At 37.3% G+C, this 25,599-nt stretch overlaps 3 protein-coding genes across 10 annotated transcripts in view; 1 reads left to right on the forward strand and 2 right to left on the reverse strand.

The window, feature by feature from the left end:
- Nucleotides 1-16,340, reverse strand: part of HUA2 (Tudor/PWWP/MBT domain-containing protein) — a 28,772-nt gene extending 12,432 nt beyond the window's left edge. For 4 of the 8 annotated variants that reach the window (XR_009439863.2, XR_009439862.2, XR_009439864.2 and 1 more), the window contains exons 1-12: nt 15,780-16,339; nt 15,199-15,275; nt 10,191-12,245; nt 9,581-10,103; nt 6,568-6,676; nt 6,324-6,436; nt 6,059-6,246; nt 4,767-5,442; nt 4,180-4,684; nt 1,603-1,698; nt 962-1,053; nt 312-529 (exon numbers count right to left, since the gene is read on the reverse strand). Coding sequence is in view for 3 of the 8 variants with exons in the window: in XM_059591455.2 (XP_059447438.2) it covers nt 983-1,053; nt 1,603-1,698; nt 4,180-4,684; nt 4,767-5,442; nt 6,059-6,246; nt 6,324-6,436; nt 6,568-6,676; nt 9,581-10,103; nt 10,191-12,245; nt 15,199-15,275; nt 15,780-15,893 (4,527 nt within the window). In the remaining 5 variants the exon portion in view is untranslated. Of the gene's footprint in view, nt 1-203; nt 530-882; nt 1,054-1,602; nt 1,699-4,179; nt 4,685-4,766; nt 5,443-6,058; nt 6,247-6,323; nt 6,437-6,567; nt 6,677-9,580; nt 10,104-10,190; nt 12,246-15,198; nt 15,276-15,779 lie in introns of those variants that run through there. The other 4 variants (XR_009439861.2, XM_059591455.2, XM_059591453.2 and 1 more) reach the window with 4 other exon arrangements.
- A 3,540-nt stretch (nt 16,341-19,880) lies between these two features.
- On the reverse strand, nt 19,881-21,295 carry NCLPP7 (nuclear-encoded CLP protease P7). The gene is made up of 2 exons (XM_059591352.2): nt 20,908-21,295; nt 19,881-20,542 (listed from the first exon to the last, which is right to left on the reverse strand). Exons 1-2 carry the CDS (start codon nt 21,218-21,220, stop codon nt 20,124-20,126), a joined length of 732 nt encoding a protein of 243 aa, XP_059447335.1. The 5' UTR covers nt 21,221-21,295; the 3' UTR covers nt 19,881-20,123.
- Nucleotides 21,296-21,537: 242 nt separating this feature from the next.
- On the forward strand, nt 21,538-25,255 carry LOC132178627 (chaperone protein dnaJ C76, chloroplastic). The gene is made up of 4 exons (XM_059591094.2): nt 21,538-21,959; nt 23,048-23,304; nt 24,184-24,367; nt 24,508-25,255. Exons 1-4 carry the CDS (start codon nt 21,609-21,611, stop codon nt 25,153-25,155), a joined length of 1,440 nt encoding a protein of 479 aa, XP_059447077.1. The 5' UTR covers nt 21,538-21,608; the 3' UTR covers nt 25,156-25,255.
- The last annotated feature ends 344 nt before the right edge of the window (nt 25,256-25,599 follow it).

Below are 25,599 nucleotides of genomic sequence, written 5' to 3' on the forward strand. Positions count from 1 at the left end.
CAAAAATTATTGAGGTATGATTTTTTTTTTCTTTTATATAAGTTAAAAAAAAAAAAAAAAAAAAAAAACTGATAGTATTATTAGGTGCAACTTAAACTGAGAGAGAGAGAGAATGAGGAGGCAAGGGAAGAGGAAAATATCCAATTAGAGCATGTTAGATAAGTATGTAGCACAATGGATGAACATCACCAGAAAACAATTCCTAAATGAAGAAAACTTTAAATTCCCCAAATCTCAAATTTGTTGTTGAAATTGACTGATATGTACAAGATACTCAAATAATTACAAGAGTTAAGAAACAGTGCACTAACCATGTCAGAAACATGGGCCTACACTTGGAAGCAAATGTTCCCGGGGTACATTTGTCAGGAAAAATTACAATATACAGTCCTGCCAAGAGCCTCCACAAGTTCTTTACACTGCCTTCAAGTGGTAGTTGGATACTGTCTGTAAACTGAATTTACTCTGAGGCGCTATGTAATTTTCTTTGCTAGTTTTGCCGCCCAAAGCAGAGAAGACGAAGTATCACCTGAGAGAGAGAGACAAAAAAATTAGTTCATTCATGGACAACCCTTCAAGCCAAATGAATAAATAAATACATAAATGAGAAAAGGTTCATCTAAGCCATCCAATGAGTACATGAACTCACTGGATTGAAATGAAATACAGAAATTTACAAAGCGAGCAGTCCTAAATGTTTGGTTAGCTGTAAAACAGAAAATTATGAGTATAAATGACAAAATTAAACTCCAGAATGAAACAAGACAAAGAGTCCACAGTTATTTAAAATATGATGACAAGGATTCCCAGAAATGTAGATTTTGTCCAAAAAAAAAAAAGCAGCAAAATCTAATTTAGGGGTAGATTTTTCATAATTCATACATGTAACCTTCCACTTCATTTCGAGAACAATAAGCCACTTTGGCTGAATTCCAACAGCTGCCAAGTACTGAAAACTTACTGACATTCTTAATTGAGGCTATCAACCTGGTCTCCAACAATTAAGGGCTGGAATATCTGGTCTACATGGAAACATCTGGGATACACCATGACCTGGAGAAAATGAAGTCAGAAATTAATTCCTAGTCTACAAAAGAAGCTCAATTGCTAAATAGTCTAGCAATCATGCAGACTGAGACAGGATATAGGAAGTTATGTGCATCCATATGTGGTATGCAACTCAAGCAATAAAGTGAACAATTATTAAGTTATTCAACAATCCTAAAAATACACAATGACAAATCTTAATTTATTCAATTAAAGAAATAAAAAGAATGAAGGGTTGAAGTCAAAACTCAAACTTGACAGCTTTCCTCTATCTCTCACTTCCTCACTCTCATACTACATACAGTTCTAAGATTTTTAATAAACATTACAAGCATACCAACATGTTTGGACCAGAATCAAGACATGTTTTACAAGAAATTGTTGAAAACATACAAACATCTGTCTGACATGCATTTAGGGCACGCCAATACGTATCATCTGTATCTCCCCATAGGACGCATGACAACCCAACACCAAGGTATGCCCATGCTTTTTTGATAGACACAAGGTTGCTTCCAAACAAAACATGGCAGCTTTTTAGAAAGGGAAGGTCACCTGATATTGGAGCTCCAGCTGGTAGATTATTAGGGGCAGGACGCTGAAAACCTATATTATTTGCCTGTGGCCTCTCGGGGGGTGGCCGAAAATAACCTGCCATTGTAACATGCTTTAAGAGCATTGTAGATATGTGCATGTAAGTGTTTCAAACTATGCAGATTAACATCCAAGCTAGAATATTAGCTTAAGATATTAGCTTAAGACAGGCAGGGCCTAGATGATAAAAACATCCCAATAAGAAGCAGAAACAGGGCAAAAGGGAAATGTTTCCAGAATTTCCTTCCAATCATGTGGAACAAGAGCTAATAAAAAAACAGGCTAACATGTGAACTATATGCACATAAACAAAATGCAGAAAAATGAACATATGTGTACATGCACTCAGGTATCTAAGACTGCACATGAAGTATAGAACTCTCATAAGTCATAAGTACTTCACACTCTTCATCCACCAACCTCTTGGACCTTTTCTGAAATGTTAAGGTCCCAAACCTCAAACAAAGCAAAAAAACTGCTGAATAAAATATGGCACAATAACACTCCATGAGTGAGCGAGTGTGAGTTGAGAGAGATAGAGAGAGAGACATGCACACAAGTTAATGTGCATAACAGTAGTATTCAAACGCACAAAGGGAGTGCATCCCAAGTAATTCTAAGCCTTCATTTTACAACTTACCCCCCAAAACTTAGAACATAGCCAATCAAAAGCTCATAGGACATGTTTGGTAAGCAGCATAAAAAAAAATCAGTATTCCCAAAAATAAAATTGATATTCCTACTCCCTTGTTTGGTTGCAGCATCAGGATAGAGCCTAAAATTAGTACATTTATCTCATAGTATTCTTTTTTTTTTTTTTGGGTAAGTTACACACGCACCCGGTGGGACATGAACCAAAAACCTCACCCTCCACCTTGCTCAAAGGGAGAAAGTACCATTTGAGCTAAAGCACATTGGCGTCATAGTGTTCATATATAATACACATCAAACATTGTTAAATAATAGGGAAAAATTACTTATCAAAAAAATAATAGGGAAAAGTCCACCAAACTATTGATTGAGTCAATTCTTCCCCCCACCACCAAAAAAAATGGTCAATGTCCATATTCATAAAGCATTCCAAACAAAAAGTTAATTCTTTATAAAAAAATATAAAAAAAAAGTTTCAGGTGTGGTTTGGGCACACCTCAATTTCTTTTCGGTCATTTGAGGGTGGCCGAACCACCCCATGGCCGAATCATGTGAACTGAAGAACACGACATAGTTTATTCTTGCAGAAATGAAAATCCATTTACTTCATCACACGCTGCTTTACGATTGCAGCAACCGTGAATGGCTGATAATGCACAAATCTAGAAGAATGCTCAAATAATGCCGTGAACTCCATAAGTTTGTTAGCTGCCGGCAGGGATCCTTTTGATTATGTAGTTCAAAAAAGAAAGTGGGATAGCTGGGTTCGTCTTCCAATCTAGCAAAGAGAGCACCAAAAGTTGCATGTTTTGGTTAGGAGCCACCCGCTCTGGCCGGGCAGGGGGTGGCCATCCCACCCCCATTTGGCCAAAGGGGTGGCTCGGCCACCACTTCAAACCCTCCCCTTTATATAATTATTTTGTAAAAACAATTAGTCTTTAGTTTTCTGCTTTTTTATTTTTTTATTTTTTAAAAACATAGTTTTTCTTCTTTTTTTTCCCTTTTTTCGAATTTATAAGGGTATTTTTGTCTATTAAAAAACTTTAAGGTCATTTTTTGACCTTTTTTTGGCCTTGGCAGGGACATTGACAATTTTTTGTAGTTTCGGGAGAAAGGAGGGGGGGGGGGGGGGGGGGGGGCGCTCAATTTATAGTTTGAGGGGATATTGACAATGGAGTGGTAGTTTGAAGAAGGTATGTGAAGTTTTCATTAAATAGTAAATAATGGAAACTGATATAAATACTATATAATTAAATTTGGTTAAAAAATATGTATAATTTTTCGATCTAAATAAAACAAATATATTACATGATATAATAAACAATAACATACTGACCTCAAGACAATTCCCCGCATGTGTTATTCTTAAGGTTCAGTGCTTAGTGCTTACTAATTGATAACAAGACAACCCGTGGCTTTTTGTGGTCAATCACTAAGCACTAACATTGAGAAAGTCTTCCAAACTTGTTAAGAGGTTCAGACCTTAGTGATGATTGACCTCAAACAGCCACAGGTTTTATTTTATTTTTTTGATAAGTAATCACATTTTATTGAAAGCGCAAAAGGCGCAACCTAAGTACATAGGAAGTATATAAGAGATGCACCTAGCTAGGAGAAGCAAAGAGATCAAGGAAACAGCCACAGGTTTTATGATCATATTATATTTACCGAGACACCAAAAATATGATTTTGGCAGCCAGTTTTCAAGAAACATAGATACATAACTAATGGAAGATATATATCTCACTCCAGGTATAAACACATATGAACAAACAAATAGATACAAAAAAAAAAGACATAGGAAATATGTATAGAACCTACTAATAGTTTTTTTAAGAAGTATAATAAAGATTAAACCACAAGGAGTAGGGAAAAAACAACAAGTACCTTCCTGGCCATAGGTTGGTCCCGAATGAGTTCTCTCTCCATTTGGAGTTCTCCCTCCATTCATCCACCCACCACGTTGATGATCTGTTTTAAATTCACTTGAGGGCATCCTCCATTGTTCATCAGAAACAAATCGCCTCTGGCCATCCGGAATGGGTGGTAAAGGATATGGGTGGGGATATGGATGCTGAGGATGTTGCTGAATTGTTGGCTTTGTATATGAGAAATGACTGGATGTGTTGTGGTGTGGGGCAGGGTGTAAAGGTCTTTGTGTAAAGGAGGTATCACTTTGTTGAAATTGTTGGTTGGGTTGAGAAATTTGTGGGTTTATATACATATCATTGTGTCCGTATTCTAATTGCCTTGACGAATTAAATCCGGATGGTTCTCGAGAACTGGGGACTCCTGTTGAAACAAAACACACTGACTGCTGTGGAAACATCTCACTTTTCGTTGCATTGTCAATATGACCACCATGACCAGCCATTTGGACAAGTTGGTTGCCCTGTATCCAGAAAAGGAATTTATGACAATAGATAAACCAATATAACCAAGAAAAAGTACAGAAAACAACACTTAAGTCTTACACTAGCTGCGCTGCAATATTCATGAGGTACAGGTGGTTGATATGCCAACTGTGGCGAAGACTGTACTGATGATTGATGTGGTAAAAATGGCTGGGAGATCAATGAAGGCTGAGTTGGTAAAGAGGCTTGGGGGACCATCGATGGCGGAGGGCCAGAGGGTGGTAAAGGAGGAGGAGCTAGCTGTGATGGGGGAGGTGGTGGCTGTGACGGGGGAGGTGGTGGAGGCGGTGGTGGTGATGGAGATAATGGGGGTGGTGGTGGAGGTGGTGGAGGTGAAGGAGGCAAAGGCGGTGGAGGAGGGGGGGAATCAAGAGGTAATGGTGGAGAACCCTCTGGTAGTGGGGGCAGCTCAGGGGAATCGTTGGGAGCAGATTCCAAGGTCCTATCTGAACTCCGATGTGCATCCATTTCAAAAGAACCATTTATACACAATGGTCTTTCATCCCTCATGTGTCCAGAAACATCTTCCATTTCGAGCTCCCCATCCACATCCTCCAAGATGCAGTGACGCCTATCATTTGGAGGAACAGTACTTGTTTCTGACTCCCCCAATGCAAGGGTTATATCCCCTGCTGGTGCATCACCAGCTTCCTTAAATGAACTGCTTGGAAAATCTTCCTCCTCATCTTCAAATACATGAGAAGATAAAAAACCAGGCAGCTGAAATGTAGCATTACTGATACAAGAACCAAGAGAACAAAATATATAAGATAGTCAATAGAATTAAAGCATAAGCACAAGAGGGTGATTAACTAATCTCTTCTACGTAAAACTATAACCAATTTACTTGGAACAAGGTTAAAAACTGAAAATGTCTTCAAAAAGTAAGCGAATGGCTAGTATAAAGACAAATTAAAAAATTTGCTCAAATGGCTCAACTGTCATTTAATGCAAGTCCTACAAACAATGACTAAAAGTACTAGAACGAAGCTTGATAGATCATCAATGTATTTATCTGTATCTTTACTTATGATGGGGGGTGGGGGGTTCCAAGTAATTAAATCTGACATTCAGGACCACTATATTTATATAGATAATTATAAATTATTGTTTTGTCATATATATCAAAATTACACCATTAAATATTTCATCCAAACACAGCACATTGTCATTTTCTTTATTCGCTAAGTTCGCATGTAATATAGTACCAGAACTGCTCTCCATGTCCAAGGCAATACTACATGGCCTAGGAGTAACAACTAACTAAATCTTGTTGAACAAGGTCCAATCATACCCAAGAAATAAGCAGAAGAGTCAACTTAGAAAATGTCAGCAAGAAAGATATTGCAGACCTGCCATATTCATCAACAAGCATGCCTTCCATTTCTCTCAACGGATCATCTACAGCTCGCTCTGCTCGTGATGGACGTCTAAGCGAAAGACCAGAAACTGTATCATCGTTTGAAACCCCAATGTCATCCATGAAAGGCCGAAGAACAGATTCAGGTAAGATTTTCCTCTCAAGCCACAACCGCAAAACCTGGTAGAGAAGTGGTGCTTCAATAAACTCTAACACAACATGAAGGCTCTGCTACATTTAGATAAAGGTAAATTTACCTTTAGACACTGACGACGATTTTCACGAGCAACAGCTCCAGGTGGAGCAGCAGAACCAAGAAGACGTGGCAATGCTGCTTGAACTGTGGGAATGTACGAAGCTCCAGCAATGCCTGATATTATTTATTAATCCAATTAAAAGATCTCATTTTGAAACCAATAATTCAAGCACTTGATATTGAGAGAGACGGAGAGAGACAGCATTCATCATTGAAAAGAGAAGTCCTTTCTAAGTATTATGTACCTTTCTGACTATGCGAGCATTGGGTAATGGAATCAACAAGAAAGAAGAGGTCAACTTTACGATGAAAACTAGGCTCAGTTTCCAACTTTCGTATAAGAAGTTCCACAACCTGCATATAATCGTTAAAATCAATTTTTAAAGATTATCCAAAGGCATGGTAATATAGGCTCAGTTTCCACACCCATATAGCACAGAATGTGAACCACAATCATTAACCATTGGATACAACATCATCTTAATGATGTTAGATTGATACCTAATAACAATATTGTTTAAAAAGTAGATTTACAGAAATCACAAAACATCTAAATGGCACCCTATTATCAATCCCCCAATATTTCTATAAATATTATCAACATACAATATATCCATGAACTTATTAAATGGTACAAGGAGATCAAGCAGAGCAGACTATACCTCTTAGTGGTAAGTAATAGATGAAACTAACCTAAGTTTATGCACTACCTGAAAGCAATCATCTTCACTTGTGTAACTATAGCAGCAATAAAATAGGCAGCTTTTACATGCTCAATTGGAAGTAAGTATAGCTTGCAAAAACCAAAAGAAGGAGCATGTTTCTTTGCTTTTCTTTCCTTTTCTTTTTCGGGCTTTATAAGATAGAAATGCAAGACCTCTACCAACCCCATTCAATTACTTACTGCTTGAGCCAAAGTCCAATCGTCAAGAGACTGGGAAAACCTTAAAATATCTGAAACACTGGGTGCCTCATCAAGTTGAACAGGCATATTAGACTCTATAAAAACACAGATGAGATATATTACAGGATGACGCACATCAGCTCAGCAGCTAAAAGAGAAAGAGCAAAAACCAATTGAGACTCTGTTCCAATCTCTCTTATAAGGTTCCAAAATGACATGAATATTTTTTACAAGTAATTCAATCCCATTAGAAAGCATGTACATAGGAAGTATACAGGAGAGACCCCCTATAACGAAGAAAAAGAAAAACAGAAGTACAAAAATTCATTATTACTAGAAGAGAGAGGACTAGTATACTCTGTCATGCATAAAGGGATTTGAACATCACGGATTTTCATTCTACCACCAAAATCTCGCAATCTTCAAAGCTTCTTACATTTCATTCTCTCCAAATGCATCACATTAAGCATAGAGGAGTCATCCTCCAAACATCTAAAATATTACAGCTTCCAACCTGACCTCTCCAGCTAACCAGTAATTCTAACCCAATAGAAATTTTGCTCCCATGAGCCATCTTTCATAATGAAAGAGAAATGCCACGTAGTGGAGCATATACCATTTCAACATGAAATTGCTATCTCCCCCTTTAAATAAAACAAGAACCAAACAAGAATCTGAAAGACATAAATCTAAGGAGGCTATAAGCTATAACCACCATACAGGATGAAAGTGGTAGATGCCATTTGGGGGAGAAAAATAGAAGCCTCCTGATTAGATACCCTAGCAGTTAGTTCCCACCAACTTTTGCCAAAGACAGGATACACAGTCCAAAACGTGGAGCTCAAAATGACCATAGCCAAAGCCCCAAATTTCACCAAGTAACACTTGATGAAGCTTGTAACAATAATGAGGAGGCATAACAATCTGTAAAAAGACTTCTCTGAGAACTCATGTCACTGTCAATTAAAGGATGTCACAAAGATTCCCGTATTCCCATGAGTCATACCAAAATTGATTATTTGTACTCTCTTTTGTATAAGTAGAGCAATTTATACTCATATATCATCACAATTCCTTTCTAGCCATGAATCCCGTAACAAGAGAAGCACAGCTCCACAAATCTCAACATACAAGGACAATCAAGAAAATAGTGATTCCAGAAGATTAAAGATAACCATACATGAGGGTTCCCCCACAGCAAGCATTCATCCAAAAAAAAAAAAAAGATAACCTTGCAAGGGATGGAGGAAAAGATTTCCTCAGAAAGAAATGACAGAGGACAGCTTAAACAAGATTGTGCTTAGAAAGTCATGAAAGAAAGGTGGAATCAAGTTTCAATGATTTATTCAGTAAATTCATTAAAACTGACAATACAGTTGGCTGGAATTTAGAGGAGAAAGAAAGAATGAAAATAACCCAAGAAAGAGAAAGGATCAATAGAGAAGTCCAGAGGCCAAGGGAAATGCCAATATAACCAAAATTCATGTTAAACTCTAGTTTCATTCTGGTATAGTAAAGCAAATATGAAGACTCTAGAGAACTTATTTGCCAAGCAAAATACCCAAAAAAAAGGGGGGCAAATGTTGACAAAAGTCGGAATTAAACTCTTTTTTTTTTTTTATAAGTAAAGATGCATTATCAAAGCGCAGAGGGGCGCAACCCTAGTACACAGGTACAAGAGAGCGACTAAGAGGGAAAAGTCGGAATTAAACTCTAAGAAACATTTACAAAATTCCAAATCGATCCTGCTTATAAATTAGAAAACTAGCTTAAACACCAATGCGATGACCTTCAAATGACAAGCAACACAATCTAACATCACTAATGAGCCCCAGAATCAAAATTACCAATTTTTTTTTTTAAAAAAAAAAAAACCTCTTTCCCCATATATGCATCAAAAGTCAGACCAACTTAATAGTAGATAAAAATTAAAAGAATTCAGCGCCCAATTGAGGTGCATAATGCAGTATCTTGTTTGAAGAAAGTAAGTCAGAATTTGATTTCATATTACTCTAACCATATATCCGAGGCACAACAATTGTGGACTAAATATTTAGTAAGCGAACATTAAAAATACATGAATTCTGAAAATTTAATCTTAAAATTCAATCAAAACTTTACAGCATTGGAACAAAAAAAAAAACACCTTAGCAATAAAACATTAACAATAGCTGCTTGGACCACATATCCCATCAAGAAAATATGTGAAAATCATGACGTTGCCCAAAAAAAAAAGAAGTGCAATGAAGGTGCAAGTTCAAGAAATTTGTTACTTATCAATAATCAAGATCATTAGACACCTTTTTGTGTGAGCCAGTTCAAAAAACATAAGGCAAGCGTACTAAATAACCAACCTCATTGGCAATGCCATACTTTGCACAGTCAATAGCAAGACGAGTTGCACGTCCAATACTTTCTTTAGTCCTTGACAAAGTCTCTATCATTCCTTCAAAAGCATCACGAGCCACAGCTGCTTCAGTACCACCACTCAGAGAGCCTCCAGCAGTCCTATGCCCTGAACTAACTCTTCTCTCCTCAACTTCTTCAATATCAAGTTGACTTCTCGACGCAGATTGGTGACCATGATTTGATGGAGAAGCCAAAATTATGTGATGATTAAATTCTTGAATATCTGCCAGCATCACATTGCTAGCACCTGTCAAAAGAGACTGCACTGCAGGTGGACTGGGGCTCCTTCCATGGACTTCAGAGGCAGATACAAAAGAGGAATTAAAAAGTCCAAGAGAGAAATTTTGAGAGTGAGCCTGTCTCCTTTTTGCCTGTGCTGCGGCAATAAGATGCTTCATGGACATAACAGATTCTGGCGTCTTAGAGTCAATCAAAAGACTACTTTTCTCTTCCCTACCAGCTTCAACTCTGTAATTAGGCAAAAAAAAAAAGATGAATCAGGAAGATGAAAAAAACAAACAAACAAAATACATAAAAAGTCAAAAGTGTGCACACCTTTCACTGGGCAACGAATTATACTCGACTGAACTCTCAATCAAAACAGTAGATTCACCAATCCTTGAGATTGATTTAGGAGTGGATTTGGATCCTTCACCTGAAGAAGGCCTGTTTCTTTTAGTAGTTGCTTGATTCTGAGAAGAGTTAATGCTATTAGAAACAACAACCGAAGCCTTCGCAGACCCAACCTCAACCTTCTTCTGAGGACCAGTACCACAAACGTTAACCAGAGGTTTGGCCACCTTATGCTGTTCTGCCACTGGTTCAGTGGGACCTGACTGAGGAGACTTTCTAGGGGAAATCAACACTGATTTTGCCTCCTTGGATGACAACTGCTCCTTGGACAAGAATTGCTCCTTGGCTGACAACTGCTCAGAGTATACTTTCCCTGGACAATGGGAAAGATGAGCAGCTATTGCCTTTTCAGGCCTCTTCTCATCAGTTTGCCATTCGCTCGGTGACACAGAATCATTGCGTAATTCAGAGGAAGATTCTTTTAAATGGACATCCTCAAATCCAATAGAAACTCCAACCTGCTGAGCATTCTTACAACTATCATTATGTGCATCACTGCTCTTGGTAGCATCTGAAACAAATGCAGATGCACTAACATTTCTGGCAGATCCACCATGAACTGGAGTTTTGGGTTCATCTTCGTCATCAGAAAGGCAAACAGCTCTCCGTTTTTTGTGCAGTTGACTTCCTGAAACCCCAAAATTATTAGAACATGACACATCATTCTTCACTAAAAGAGGTTTTCTTTCTGTTTTATCATCGGTAGTTAGAGTATCAGAGTCCGACATAGCCTCCATTGCTCGGCGTCTGCGCTTTGTTACAGGTAGTACAGCCTCATCACCAGAAACATTGGATCCAACAATACCAGCTTGGGCTCTTGAAGCAAGATTACTTTCTGCTTTCACGCATGATGTTGACCCTTTAAACTCAGGCTTTTTCAATGCCTTTTTGTCCACAACATTAGGTCTAGGAGACACACTCTTTATTCTTCTAGAAGATCCATGAGTGGCATCGTCCCCCATATCTACACGGTTTGATTTTTTCGCTGGATGTAAAAGATCATTTGCTCCAGGCTTTCCATGTCCATGTTGGGCCCTCTTTTCCTTTCCAGAAGGTTTTCCCTTGGCCAGCTCATCAGGATCAACACCAGAGTCCTGCATATTATCAGCAACCTTGACACGTTTTTTAGTGTTTAGCAAATCTTTTGATTTTCTTCCAGAATTGGTACCAGATTCTGCTTTAAGCGGGTTAGAAGAAAATTCACGCGTGCTGCTGCCAGAGTCAATTTTGCATGCCCTCCCATCTTTCAATCGCTCAGTAGCTTCAGGGGGATCAATAGAACGACCATCAATTTCATCCTTCAACGATGCTACAGCAGAGATACTCATTTTGTGCACTTCTAATGCACCCTCAGATTTCTTCTTTGACAGAGCACCTATCTTCTTCGACTTGTGACCATTTGCTAACAACTTCATTTCCTCACCATGAGTCTTAGTGCAAACATCTTCTACACTTTTACCAGCAGTTACTTCTCTTAGATAAGAAGAATTATCGGGACTGGATGTCATTAATACCTCTTCCTTTGGTTTTGCACCGTCAAATATTCTATTATTTTTCTCAGGAGGCAGAATTAGAGATAAACTATCATTTGCACGAGAGGAGACAGGAGGATTTACATCTTGACTTTCAGTTCCACCTCGCCTCTTTGAGCAGCGCTCCAACTTCAAGCCAGAATCACTTATAGCTTCATTCATTATTTCTCCATTGTAAGTCGAGTTACCAGTATCAACCTTTAAGTCAACCTCTACTCCATCATCCTCTACCCCATCAACAGAGGGAGCCTCACACCCAACATCTGATCTATCAAGATCATCTCCAAAACCACTTAATTTCTTCTTTTGTAACTCATCAAATGCCACGCAGATTTCCTTCACAGCTTGAGCAAAGCATTTAACTGTTTTGCCCTGACACCGAGCAGACAATTTACTCTTGACCTCATTAGTAAATGACTGAATATCCGCAGGGGCAACAAAACCTCTGTGAATGGGGAAAATTTAACCGAAGGGAAAAGTAAGAAGCGAAAATACCAGTAGTAGTCAAATTAACCATTGATACAATAAGAAACACACATACAAACAGAAATGGATCGGAGAACCAGCCCATAAGATAGATAACAGAGAATTTCATCCAGTTCCACACAACCAACAAAACTATAACAACGATTTCTGATGAATTGAACATAACCTAGTAATTCATATAGAACATTTACATTTCAAACACAACAAATTCATGTGAATAAAGAAAAAGACAACTCTTGCATATTATAGACAAATTCCCTAAAATGGCATAGAGCAGGGAATGTTTCAAACCAATTGTACATTAAGCCACCTGTTCTTATATCTTTTCTGAGAAACTGCAAGTAAAATATGTCCCATAACTCTTTTATTGGCATAAAATCATGAAATTCACTTGTTTCTTAATACTAGTAGTCTAGATAAATACAATTAAAAGCAAAATGTTCAAATCCAACAAGGTCTTCCATGTAGAGTACCTGTTAACTATGAATATTATTGATATTCATAAAAAATAAAATAAAAATAAAAAATTGATAAGTTCGTCAAAAAAATATTACTATTATTGACTTTTTTTTGATAAGTAAAACAAGAATAAAAAACATTGAAGTTGAAATGAATCAGGACGGATTTTAAAAAAAACACACACACACACGCATCCTACACCTAAGCACAGATTTTGATCCCAAGTAACTTCGACTAACCATTAGGTACCTTCCCATTTGACCTGCAAATGAGATTTAAACCAAATCTTATCAAACATGTTCTCTCTAGGAAAATGATCTAACAAAATTAACATGTCCAAGAGTGTTGTTCCAACCTCATCACACCCAAAAATGAACAATAAAATAAAAGAAAATGCTGTTTAGGAAGTCCATCAAGTGAATTAATTAATAACCAATAATTTAGAGCCTCAAACTCATACTCATTTCAAGGGAAACAAAGGTTTTCTTTTTGCCCCAAATGGGAACATTAGTACGAAAAGAAATCGAAAGTAACATCCATAAAAAATCCACAGATGGCAAAGTCTATCCTAAATTAGAATTTTAAACCTTTAATTATTTTTATTCTTCATTTTTGCTATTTTTTTATGCTCTCTTTGTTGCTTTTTTATCTACTCCTTTTATTAGTTGCAAGGATTCTGGAAATGGACTTTTACCTGGATGACAACATATGGATACTTTAAATAAGCGTTTTCTAGTTAACATTTAATGCCGATGTGGAATAGACCCCTTGTAGTAGTACAAGTTGTCAGCAATACATTTTATACAACACGGACCCGTGTAAAGCGGGCTCCACACAGATCGGGTAATACTCCGGCTTCGCCAGCGGGCTGGCCCCAAGGAATTATTTGCACTCAAGAGGATTTGAACCTTATAACTCATGAACTACCACACAGACCAACGCTCTTATCACTTGAGTCAACCCCTTAGGGTTAAATAGTTTGAACAAAACCTAGCCACATCTGAACTACACTGCCTACTCTCCCTCCCCCCTCACTCTTCCCCTCCCCCAGCAACCCCACCACGGTACCACCACAAGCTGAAGCAACAAATTTCGACACTACTATAGCAAATTTCTTATTATTTCATTTTCAGCATCGCCCATTTCTTGGCATACACTGTCAAAGTGTCAGGATTCCAGACTCATGGATTTCCATTAAAGTTTACATTTTTTTTTCTCTATGAATATTAAAGTATGCATTTTTCCGTCAAAGTCCCCTTTAGACAAGAATGCACAAAGTTCCAAGACACTCAAACAAATGGATTTTGTACCCCATGTCAATGAACGCACAATTTGAACCTAGACCTGAGGCCATAACTTTGTCATAACACAGCCCAATGTGAAAAACAAAGATGTCAAGACAATTAACATGCACCAGGCATAAATATCCACACTTCAATACAAACTCTCCAGTTAAACTGTTCGCTATCATCAACTACATAGTTTCTAAAATCCTAAGGCTAACATGACTATATAATTAGAATTAATTTAGTATTTAGCCTTACATGATCTTATAGTTCAATAACAAAGGAGATAATGTTAATTGTCTAACCTTCAGATTGAAATTGTATTGGTGCGTCAGAAGAAGGATAGCTATACAGCTTGGGTATGCTCTAAAGACACCCTCGGTACCACTATTGAAGATTTCACAAAGATGAAACCACAGTGAATTTCTGTTTACTGGTCCTATCTTTCACAGAATTGACAATAGATTGATGTTAATTATCCATGATTCTAGAGATGAACTGAACAAGGACTACAAGTTCCAAGAAATTTTATAATGATATCATAAAACTATCCCAAAATTCAATACAGTAAGTTTACAATCCAATACCCCACACCCTGAGAGGATAATACATTTTCAGAAGTTCTTAAGCAACCAAGTTATTTCAGAGAGCAGCAAACTCCATATTATGTATCGTACCAGCTTCACGATCCTGTTTTCATCTAAAAGTATCTTTTCTCCTAGTATTAAAATCAAACAAACCAAAGCCATACAATATATATGGGAGATGTGAATGCTAGATAGGAGGTGCAGCAAAATCCCAATGTATATATGGCCTACATATAAACCAATGTAACATTTCCCAATTAATTTCCAATCATTTTTTCTTTCTCCGTTGAAACCTACCATATCATGGGCTACCTCACAAAACCTAAATCTAACAAATATCAGGCACAAGTTAAAGGATCCAGATATATATGCATGCTAAAGCCACAGTTCTACAATCAGCAAGCCAGACAGTACATCAGGGTCTGTGTACCAACTGCCAAACTAAGTGCAGTCAATGCCTTTGATAGTATTTTCACGAAAATTTGTCCAGTTGACTTTTGAAAACCTACATACCAAGCACTTTAAAGTTCAAGTAATTAGATCGCCACTCAGGACATTCAACAGTATTTAACCGACTTACATTTCTTGTGTTCCAAAGAACTCAACGAAGTACTTTTTAGGATCAGGTGACTGCTTCCAGTCTTCAGGTCTGCTGATCTGTAAAACAGTCGATAAAATCTACCTCAAATACCGACCAAAGCACTGCATCACTAAAGAATATACACCAACTATAAAATCAATATAAGCACCTTTAGATACATATATGCATATGTATATACATACAAATTTTATATGTATATATAAACATAACATACATCAATTTATCTATTACAACAAAGTGGCAAACAGCAATAATATTTAGGGTTTTTTTTTTCCTCTTTTATCAAATAAAAAGGCACAATTATCATGGATACAGAACCCCGGTTCCCACAAATTGGCTACAATCAAATGCATAACTTAAATATTTGGTCAAAAATTAGGCCATATCAGTGAAGAACGTGATAATAATTCATCTAATAATGTGATAAATAAGAGCAAAAAACACCGTCTATTATTTCGTTCATTGAATATTTGAACAATAAAAAAACCCTAACCAGCATTAAGAACACAAAAGATCGGAATTCAGATATAAAGAAAGCAAGGCAGAAAGAAAACGCAGACCTTGGCAGGCCAAGCAGGGAAGCCCTTGACCTTGGCGAGCACAAGATCACCAAGACTCAACTGGCTCTTGTCCTTAGCCTTGCTGTTCGCTACGCGTCTACGCGGCGGAGCCATGGCGCTCGCGGGAGCCGCAAAAGCCCTAAATTCAAGAGCGCCTCCGGCCCTCCTCACGATCGAATCGAATTGCGGGATTTTTTCCACACCAACAAAAAAACACCTAGATAAATCCTAAGCCCAAAGACTTTGAAGCCGTCCTCGCCGGAGGCCCGCCGGAGGTGTGTCACCGGCGCCGGAGGGGCTAGGGCATCGGAGGAATTGCAGAATTGTTACGAGTCGGAGAGAAAAATAGAGAGATATACAGCGAATGTGGAATCGTAGAGAGAGAGAAATTGAGGCGGTTGGAGAGAGAAAGAGACAAGAGACAGGAGTGGATTTTTGTGTGAGAGGGTTGTGGGTTTGCCTTGGGTTTGGGGTTGGGGTTGGGGTTGGGGTTGAGGTTGGGAGGTATGGGGACGCAGCAGTAATATTTGAGATTTCCTCTAAGGTATTTTGGTATTTCCCTATTTGAGACTTTGATGCGAGGGTCTCTGAAGTTGGAGCGAAAGGGGTGTTTGTGTCGGCGTCTATGTTAAGCATGATTTACATCTTTCGTTATATTAGAATGGGTTAGGGCCATTAGGCCCATTTGATTTAAAACCAGTTTTTTTTGGGGTTTTTTTTATAAAAAAAAAAAAAAATTCTAAACAAATTATGGGAAGGTGTAGGGATTCAAAACAACCAAAAATAGGTAGGCTTTTCAATAAGCAAACCCAAAACAAAAAATTGAAGTGCGAGAAATACAATGACAAATGGACCAAAGTAAAGCCAATAGCCACCAAAAGGGCCACGAACCTTTCAAAGATCCTTCAACCCTTCCCGAGACCCCACAAGCAAGCAATTGACTAGACACCCAAACAGATGCCAACAAATGAAAGGCATTGAGAAAGAATAATTATATTCATCATTTTCCATCTTCCCCTTATTCCTTCAAAACCAATGTGATAGGGTCCTCCCAACCCAAAAATCAATATTCATACACCAAATGTTATAAAGAACCACATTAGTGACATTACATAAGCTTTAGGGTGATATGAGAGAAATGTTGGTGATGTATAAATCTCTTTTTGAGAAATTCTTCCTTAGTAAGGGTCTTCCTTAAACTAGGATTGGCAATCCAAGTTGGTGTGTTGGGTTGCGTAACACTGCTTAAATATATGACAATTATTTTAAAATAAATATCAATTTTACAAATCACGAGGACTTATTAATATTTTAAAATTTTTAAAGTATGAATTTTTAAAAAATAATAAATAAATAAATTTGATATGTGAGGTATTTTGAGTGAGCTACGAAAAATTTGGCTAAAAAAGTCATTTTGCCGAGCTGGAATGCTCTTAATATTTGTTGGTTCGGCCACGATTATGATATTCAAAATCTTCTTATTGTTTGTCATTTGATTATTACTCTTTTCTTTTTCTTTTTTTTTTGTTATAAACTTCTTTATAACTTTTGACACATTTCATCATGTGTTTGGAGGTGTTAAATGCTTACATCCTAACAAATATCAAAAGTTGTATAAGAGTTGTATATGTAGCATTATACTTGAATTTTTATTTCAAGCTTTGTTCTTTTATCTATCATTTATATAATAATTTTTGTTTTTTTTTTTTTGAATGTAATACAGGTTGCGCACATAAATAAAATTTCTCACAAGTATTTTCCATAAATTGTCAAAACTAGTGCAGTTCATTGATAAGTGTTCATTGATAAGCAGAGATGTCAAATCTCTTCTCATTTATGGAGTAAAACCGCAACCAGCAAGAGCTAGTAGAGATGTGAAAAGTCAAGTCTCAAGTAGAGATGTGTACTGAACATGAAACTGTCTATATATATATTTTGATAAGTGTGCCTATAATATATTTTAGTTACAAGAGAAAGGTCAATACAGCTCTAATTTATACAAGACTACCAAAAGGCAATTGTTGCTATTAGCAATATAAATATGAAACCAACGATAACGAAACATATTTGCAGTATGATTACCATAAAACTATGTCTAAAGCAACAATTCCTCAGTGGGGTCTAAATTATTACACCCAGAAAGGAGGAGCAAAAGAAAAACAACTCTAATTTTAGTAACTACGTTAGAAGCACCCTAAAGCAATCCTTCCACCCTTGCTCTCTTATGTCTACAAAAAGTACTATGAAGGCAAGCAACAATCATGGCATTGACAAAAAAGAAAAACCGGAGATGTTTTGATAGGTGAAAATAAGTGAGAATAAAAAGCTGAGCGTAACATTGTCTCACCATATACATTCGCATACTAATTAAAAAATTAACCTCTCTGAATCTTTGTCTCTCTCTCTCTCTCTCTCTCTCTCTATACATTCATATACATACCACCACAAGCATGCCCCACATGGATCTTCCTTTTGATTAGAAAATAAAAAAATAAAAAAATTTAAAAAAAAAAGTTGGGGGGCCTCAACGCCCAGGGAAGAAATGTTTGGATGACTTATCCTAAAAACACACCCTAAATAAACTCTAAACACCAACTTCTTATCCAATATCTCCCAACATTAAGCATCCATCATCTCAAAAGAAAAGGGTCACACCCTGCCCAGTGTTGGTTCCACATAAGTGGTGTTCTAGGAGGAATGACTTGGATACAGTCTACCCTTCAACACTTTTGCATGAGGTGACCACTCTCGAGACTCAAACCTTTCTAGCCTGTCTGCTTGCACTTGGCAGCCCTGCCAGCCCAACACAAATCTCCATAGACCCAGTGATGGAACCTATTGCCTCATGGTTCTTCCATATCCTCATCATCAACCCATAAGTAAATGTAATAGTATAATTATTATGTACAACCTCATTCTTCTCGTCCACAAATTATTCCATACAACCAACTTTACAAATGACCCAAAATAAGAAGCAATACAAGCAAAAACAGTAGAAATTATAATGAGGAAAAGATATAAAAAGAACGCGAGGAAAGATCGTACATTGGCTACCATAATCCCTAATATGGACTCAGACCAAACTGAAAAGAGAACTGCCTAAAACTCATCAAATACGAGTATCTTTAATGATGCCACTTTAAGATGATCATTGGGGTCTGCAAATGCCCTAATATAAGCCCTACCATGTTGACTCAACACCTAATACCTATGCCAGAAGAACATGAAACATTTTTGGCAACTTCCTTATCTATGGTGCCCAAACCTAAAATACTAAGACAGAATTAGCTCGTGCATATTATTCCTATTAAAGTACTGTTATAAAAATAGAAGGTTAATGACAATTCACAAGTTGAAACACATATCAATACATCCATAGTCTTGATGCTAATCAAACATGCAATCACTATATATGGGTATAAAATGATTGCCAGCATATGGCAGCTACCAATAGTGGATATGAACAGTCAATATACTCGCATGCAAGTCAAAATGTAACATGTACAAGCAACCAAAGCACATACCAAATTCCCAAATTAAGGTCTGCATTTAGGCTAATTTACAAGCTCAAGAATAATCATTCCAAACCAAATTATGTTGTACCAAGCCATATGCTTGACCCTTTCTTCAAGTAAACAACTAAAAATAATTACACAAGAAATGAAAAAAAAAAAAAAAAAAAAAAAAAAAAGAAGAAAGAATTAGAAAAGCTTGGGGTGGGGGGGAACTTGCAAAAACATCATCTCCTGTGTGCTCATGATCATATTTACCCAAGTAGGAAAAGAACATAAGCTAAATTGCAAGAATCATCATAAGATTACAAGATTAACTACAAAATATAGCTCACAAGTTGCCAGCCCCTATTTCCATTTGAAAACCAATTGACATCTACCAAACAAACACACCACTCATGGGCTTTTAAATGAGAAATTTCTAAAGAAACAGATTATTTCAAAAAATTGCAGAGACTACCAAGTTCAAATAAATGCTAGATTTAAACCTTCATAATTGTACACATATGCGATCTCACAAGTCACAACCGCTTTCACATGTATGTCAATAGAAAATAAACCAACAAACTCCAACCCAACAACTCCCAAATTAATGAAAACCTTCAAATTTCTAGTGTAATTTAATCAAAAAGACATTATCTCTTTAAATTGAAATGAAGCAAATAACAGTCCTAATTTACACCCGTCAATCCTAACAATCTTCATAAACAAGACAAAAATCATGCCGGAGTCCAGAAATTATATGATAAGACTGACTATCACATAATTCTAGGAAAGTTAACAAGAAATTTCAAAACAAAGATGTTTCTCGCAAAGTTCTTACCCTCTAATCCTAACTTGAGCCTTTGTCCTTTCCTTCATTACCAACAGCATCAGTGACCAGAGTCATTGGTCTCTGATCAATAACCTCATCGATAATCCCAAACTCCTTGGCCTCATGTGACGTCATAAAGTAATCCCTATCCATGTTCGTCTGAATTACCTCTAGCGACTGCCCTGTGTGTTTACAATACAGGGCATTCAGCGAATCCCAAACCCGAACAATCTGCTTCGTGTGGATAGTTATATCTTTCGCCTGCCCACTATACCCTCCCGAAGGCTGATGAATCATAACTGTCGCATTTGGGAGTGCCCGCCTCTCGCCCTTGGCCCCTGCAGCTAGAAGAAGAGACGCCATTGACGCAGCTTGGCCCAAACAAATCGTATTGATTGGAGACCGGATATACTGCATAGTATCATAAATTGCAAGACCTGTATAACCCAATCCAAGAAATCAAAAGACAAGTAATAAAAAACTTGATTAAGACCCATCAACTCATTCTCATATGTCTTTTTTTTTTTTCTCAAACAAGACAACCAGCGACAGTTTATCAAAAGGAGATGGCATTAGGTCCAAGAACAATTAGCGACCAGCGAAACAACTCATGGCGATGAAGTTCAACATTTCAACTAAACTGTATTAATATCGTAACAATTTGAGCAATTTATTTGGCTTGTTAAATCTATGGAAATCAGGGAAAGTATACCTACTCAACAAGGCGACCCACTAAATAATAAATTCCGAATTTTGAGCCAGTGCGAAATAAAAGAGAGTAGAAAGCAAAGAAATGGGTGACCTGCGGTGACGGCGCCGCCGGGGGAGTTGAGGTACATGTGGATGGGCTTGGAGGGGTTCTCGGACTCGAGAAAGAGGAGCTGGGCGACGACGACGTGGGCGGTATCGTCGGAGATGGGCCCGTTGATGCAGACGATTCGTTCCTTGAGGAGGCGGGAGAAGATGTCGTAGGCGCGCTCGCCTCGGGACGAGTGCTCAATGACCATGGGGATGAGGCCGTACCTGCGCACCGGCTGGTGAGACCACGTCCATGTGGATCCCCTGGAGGATACCGCGGTTGCGAGGAGTCTGGCGCTTGAAGTTAGGCTCCTCATCGCAATGGGGCGGGACTGGCTCAGTAGAGAGAGGTAGTGGATCTTTGAGAAAGCAGTGAAATGAAGAGGAAAATAGGGTTCATTTTACTTCTTTCGGTCTTTCCTCGTGTCCAGGAAACTATTTGACCCGAAAAGGATCTCGTTGGGCTTGTCGAAAAGGATCTGGTTAGGTCCATGAAACTATTTGACCCGAAAAATTCAACAACTACCAATCTACCGTTCAGGAATCTTGCTCTGGATCTTTTATACGAATAGGTCAAAAATGTCAATTGCATGCTAAAATATCCTATGAAATGGGGAAAACAAATATCTGTTGTACTCAGATATTTGTATCTTCCCATGTTCTAAAATCACAAAAGCTCTCTCTCGTCCTTTGAGGAGGAAGAAAATGGCTACTGCATGTCTTCCTCTATACACTAGCCCCACTGCTTCAATCACAACAAACAAGTTAAGCCCAAAAAAATTCACCACTCCGTTCAATGCAACGGCTAGAAAGTCGTACGGCAATTCTATAGCATGCAAAGCTTCATCTTCGTCTTCGATCACCGACTTTGATCTCTACGATCTTCTAGGCATAGACAGCTCTTCTCAGCACTCGCAGATAAAAACGGCGTATCGGACGCTGCAGAAGCGGTGCCACCCGGACATCGCCGGTCCGGCAGGCCACGACATGGCTATCATACTCAATGAAGTTTACTCTATCCTCTCTGATCCAAATTCACGCTCAGCGTATGATAAGGTTTGTGTGGTAAACGAAGCTAATTACTTTTTCTTTTCTTTTTTCTTTTTTTTCATTTTATCCAAACCAATAAAATAGATAATACTTCTTTTTTTAATAATAATAACACATCCATAATCACGATATCTTAAAATGTGTGGAGCTAATTAATTAAACATCATTAAATGAATGAGTTATAATATTATATGAATTTTTAAATATTTAAGATTGTTTAAATTGAGAATCACTTGTTTTGACATTATGATAAATTATATTTTATCCAAATAACAGCTGAAATTGAAAGAAAACGGTGATTTCAATCATTAACCATTATCTAACAAGCCACTATAAAAATAATTGATCTGCTTTTGACCCAAGTGTTGGTTGGTCGTCTTGCCTTTGGATTTTTCTTATAATAATATTATTAAAGTAATTATTAAGTAATTAAATTTAATTTTTTTTTATAAATTTAAGCTTTTCGAATAATTAAAAATTTAACCTAATATTAGATTTAAAGGTCTTGTATCAAAACCTTTACTATGTCATATCACCCCTTTTTCTTTTTCTTTTTTGTCATGTTACATGCATTAAAGTGGTACGAGTTAAATGTTATGGGTTGAGACCACTATAAGGGCCCATTTAATTCCATTTTATTATGATGGGCCAAGATGAACTTTATAAATATGTGGTTGAGGTCCCCCACTCCAAACTCTAGCACATTCAATCACTGTGTAAGAAATCTGAGACAAAGTTTGGGATGTGGAAGACGAACAACTACTGCGCTCTTCATCTTCAATGACTGCAAGTATGTCTCTTTCACTATTTTCTGTAAGAGAAATGTTACATATACTCTAAAGTGTGCATTTTTTGACGTGACAATCGTGACAATGAAACCACCGTTAGATTTGGTAATTTTTAGTGTCATGCCAGTGAATGTGAACTTAGAAATGCATGTAGCTAGCTAACATTTCTCTTTCTTCAATGGTTTGGCATTGGTTTAAGGATGTCTTTGAAATCCAACAGATCTGTCTGATAGTATAATCTATAGAAGTATGAATTTTCAAGTAATTCTTTAAGAATTCCTTTTGACATAGAAAGGGGTGGTGCAGGAGCAAGCCAAAGTTGCAGAACTAAGAGGTTATACAGGGAAACCTCTATACTCAGCATGGTTTGGACCGGAAACCGAGGAAAGAGCAGTATTTGTTGATGAAGTCAAGTGTGTCGGCTGCTTAAAATGTGCCTTATTTGCTGAAAAGACCTTTGCTATTGAATCGGCTTATGGAAGAGCTAGGGTTGTTGCACAGTGGGCTGATCCTGAGCACAAGATCCTAGAGGCCATAGAAACATGTCCAGTTGATTGCATCTCGTGAGTATCTTACTCTAGCTTGTCAACCTACTCTGCCCATATTGTATACTTCAAATGCAAAAATAATAATGTTGATTGTCCAAATAAATAAATAAAAAAGGAACACGCAGAATAAAGCCAAGATTTTATTAGAACACTCGAGAAACTCTCAAACTCTAGAAACTCACCAGCTTAATTGATAAATTCACCAGCATATAAACTCTCAAATAAGAAATATATGGAATATATATGAACATTGTTTACCTCGGATAAACCTTCAGAATTAGGGCTACATGGAGTGATGATTGAGATGATATATTTCCTTGATTTGTTTCTTTCCATTGTGGGCCTAAATACATTGAGTAATCATAGCAAATGCATGTATTTATTTAAGCCCTTCTCATGCTGTTCGAGTAATGAATTTAACAAAAGTTTGAAAATAATTGTTTTAGAACCTAAGAAGAAGTAGATAAAATCATAAAATCAATTCATTGCAGAAGTTAATTACTAATGAGAAAAAGGAGTGCAAAAATTTCCATTTAATATCGAAATGCTCAGTAAGCTAACGACTTTAGTAATTATAACTTGATCAATTGACACATCTAACATGCATGTGGCTACACTATGGTACAACTATTTGGAAATGATCTCTCAATATTACATTTACTTACTATCAGAAAATACTTTGAAAAAATGAAGTGAGAGAGTCTCTGTAAAGTTCACTTATCCAATCAAGTTTCAGGCAGTCCGCCCCTTATTCGAACAAGTGGATCTCATAAGAGCTCTTTCACATTTTTTGCCAAAATTACTAATAATCTAGACAACAAATTACTGAAAATTCAATCCCCCATGTTTGTACGTACGGCTTAATATCATTCTTAATGGCTAAATTAATAACAGGATGGTGGAGAGGTCGAAGCTAGCAGCTCTAGAATTCTTAATGTCAAAGCAGCCACGTGGCAATGTAAGAGTGGGCACGAGTAATGCAGCGGGAGCATGTGCCTCAAACATCTTCGTAGAAGTTAACAAATTCCAGAGCAGATTCCAGGATGCAATGGAAAAGACTTCTACACAAAATTCCAAGGTCAGTATAGTTCCCATACAATTAATGTTAATCTATCATGGCTAGCGACTCATCTATATAAAGCATGCATGGATTTCAAGTAGAATTTGTATTTGTTTGACTACTGAAAACTAATGGAAAAACACTTGTATTAATTTCAGGAAACAGACCTCCAAAGAGAAGCAACAATGGCAGCAATTCAAGCAATTAGATCTATTTCAAATTGGTTATACTGGCAATCACCTAACAATGCCAATGGCCCCACACCAGATTCTCAAACAAGCCTGATACACGTTTCACGTAAATCTGCAGAGCCAAACCTCGACAAGCTTCGAGAAGCTGTAGCTGCAAGAAAGCAGGCAAGGCAGAGCACATCACCCTCTCGCAAAATCCCATCAAATCATCATCTATACGACGAGGAGTATTGGATTCCATCAGTCCTTGCTCTCCCAGCTTCAACCCAAGACAACTCCAATAACTCTGCAGCTTATAACACAAAGCCTTCACCTACCAAAGAAGGCAAAGATACAGAGGATAGAGATAACTATAGAGTGGATAAGAAGAAGAAGAGACCCATGATATGGGAAGTTCCAGCCATGGCAGCAGTGATTGCTTCGGTTATAATTCGGGTACAGATTGGATCAGAAGGGGCTACTGGTGGAGTAAAAGAACATATAGGCGGTTCTTTGGCGTTGGAGATTGTTAACAGCTCTTGGTTACCGGTAATATTAGCAGGGATTACGTGGTTTATCATTGGGGTGGCAATAACACAAGTAATCGTGGAAGCCATTCAAAGTAGACAACAATAGCCATTGTGAAATGCATGCATTTGTTAATTTGTATATATATATATATGAGTACGATATTCAATTATTATATATAGTATAAATTACCGAAAATTCATTTGGAGATGTTCTTGCACGCATGCCCTGTATATATTCAACAAGCCATGGATTTTCATGTCAATGTGACAATGTTGATGTGATGACGACGTTAGTCTACAATGTTAAAAATGATGGTGGCTTTCCCAATAAGGACAATAACAAATTTATTAGTAGTAATAATGATAACTTTATCAATAACAACGATAATAAGTACAAATAGTAATTGTAGTGTTAGCGATGTGAGAAAGTTGCAACATTAATATAAATAACTACATAAAATGGAGAAAAATGATAGTGACCAAGGGAGGAAGGATGTGACCATAATATTGCAACAATGATTGGCATAACTTTAAAACAATAGTGGTTTAA

This window comes from Corylus avellana, chromosome 4, assembly GCF_965113065.1.
Source record: "Corylus avellana chromosome 4, dhCorAvel1.hap1.2, whole genome shotgun sequence".
Taxonomy (NCBI): Eukaryota; Viridiplantae; Streptophyta; class Magnoliopsida; order Fagales; family Betulaceae; genus Corylus; species Corylus avellana.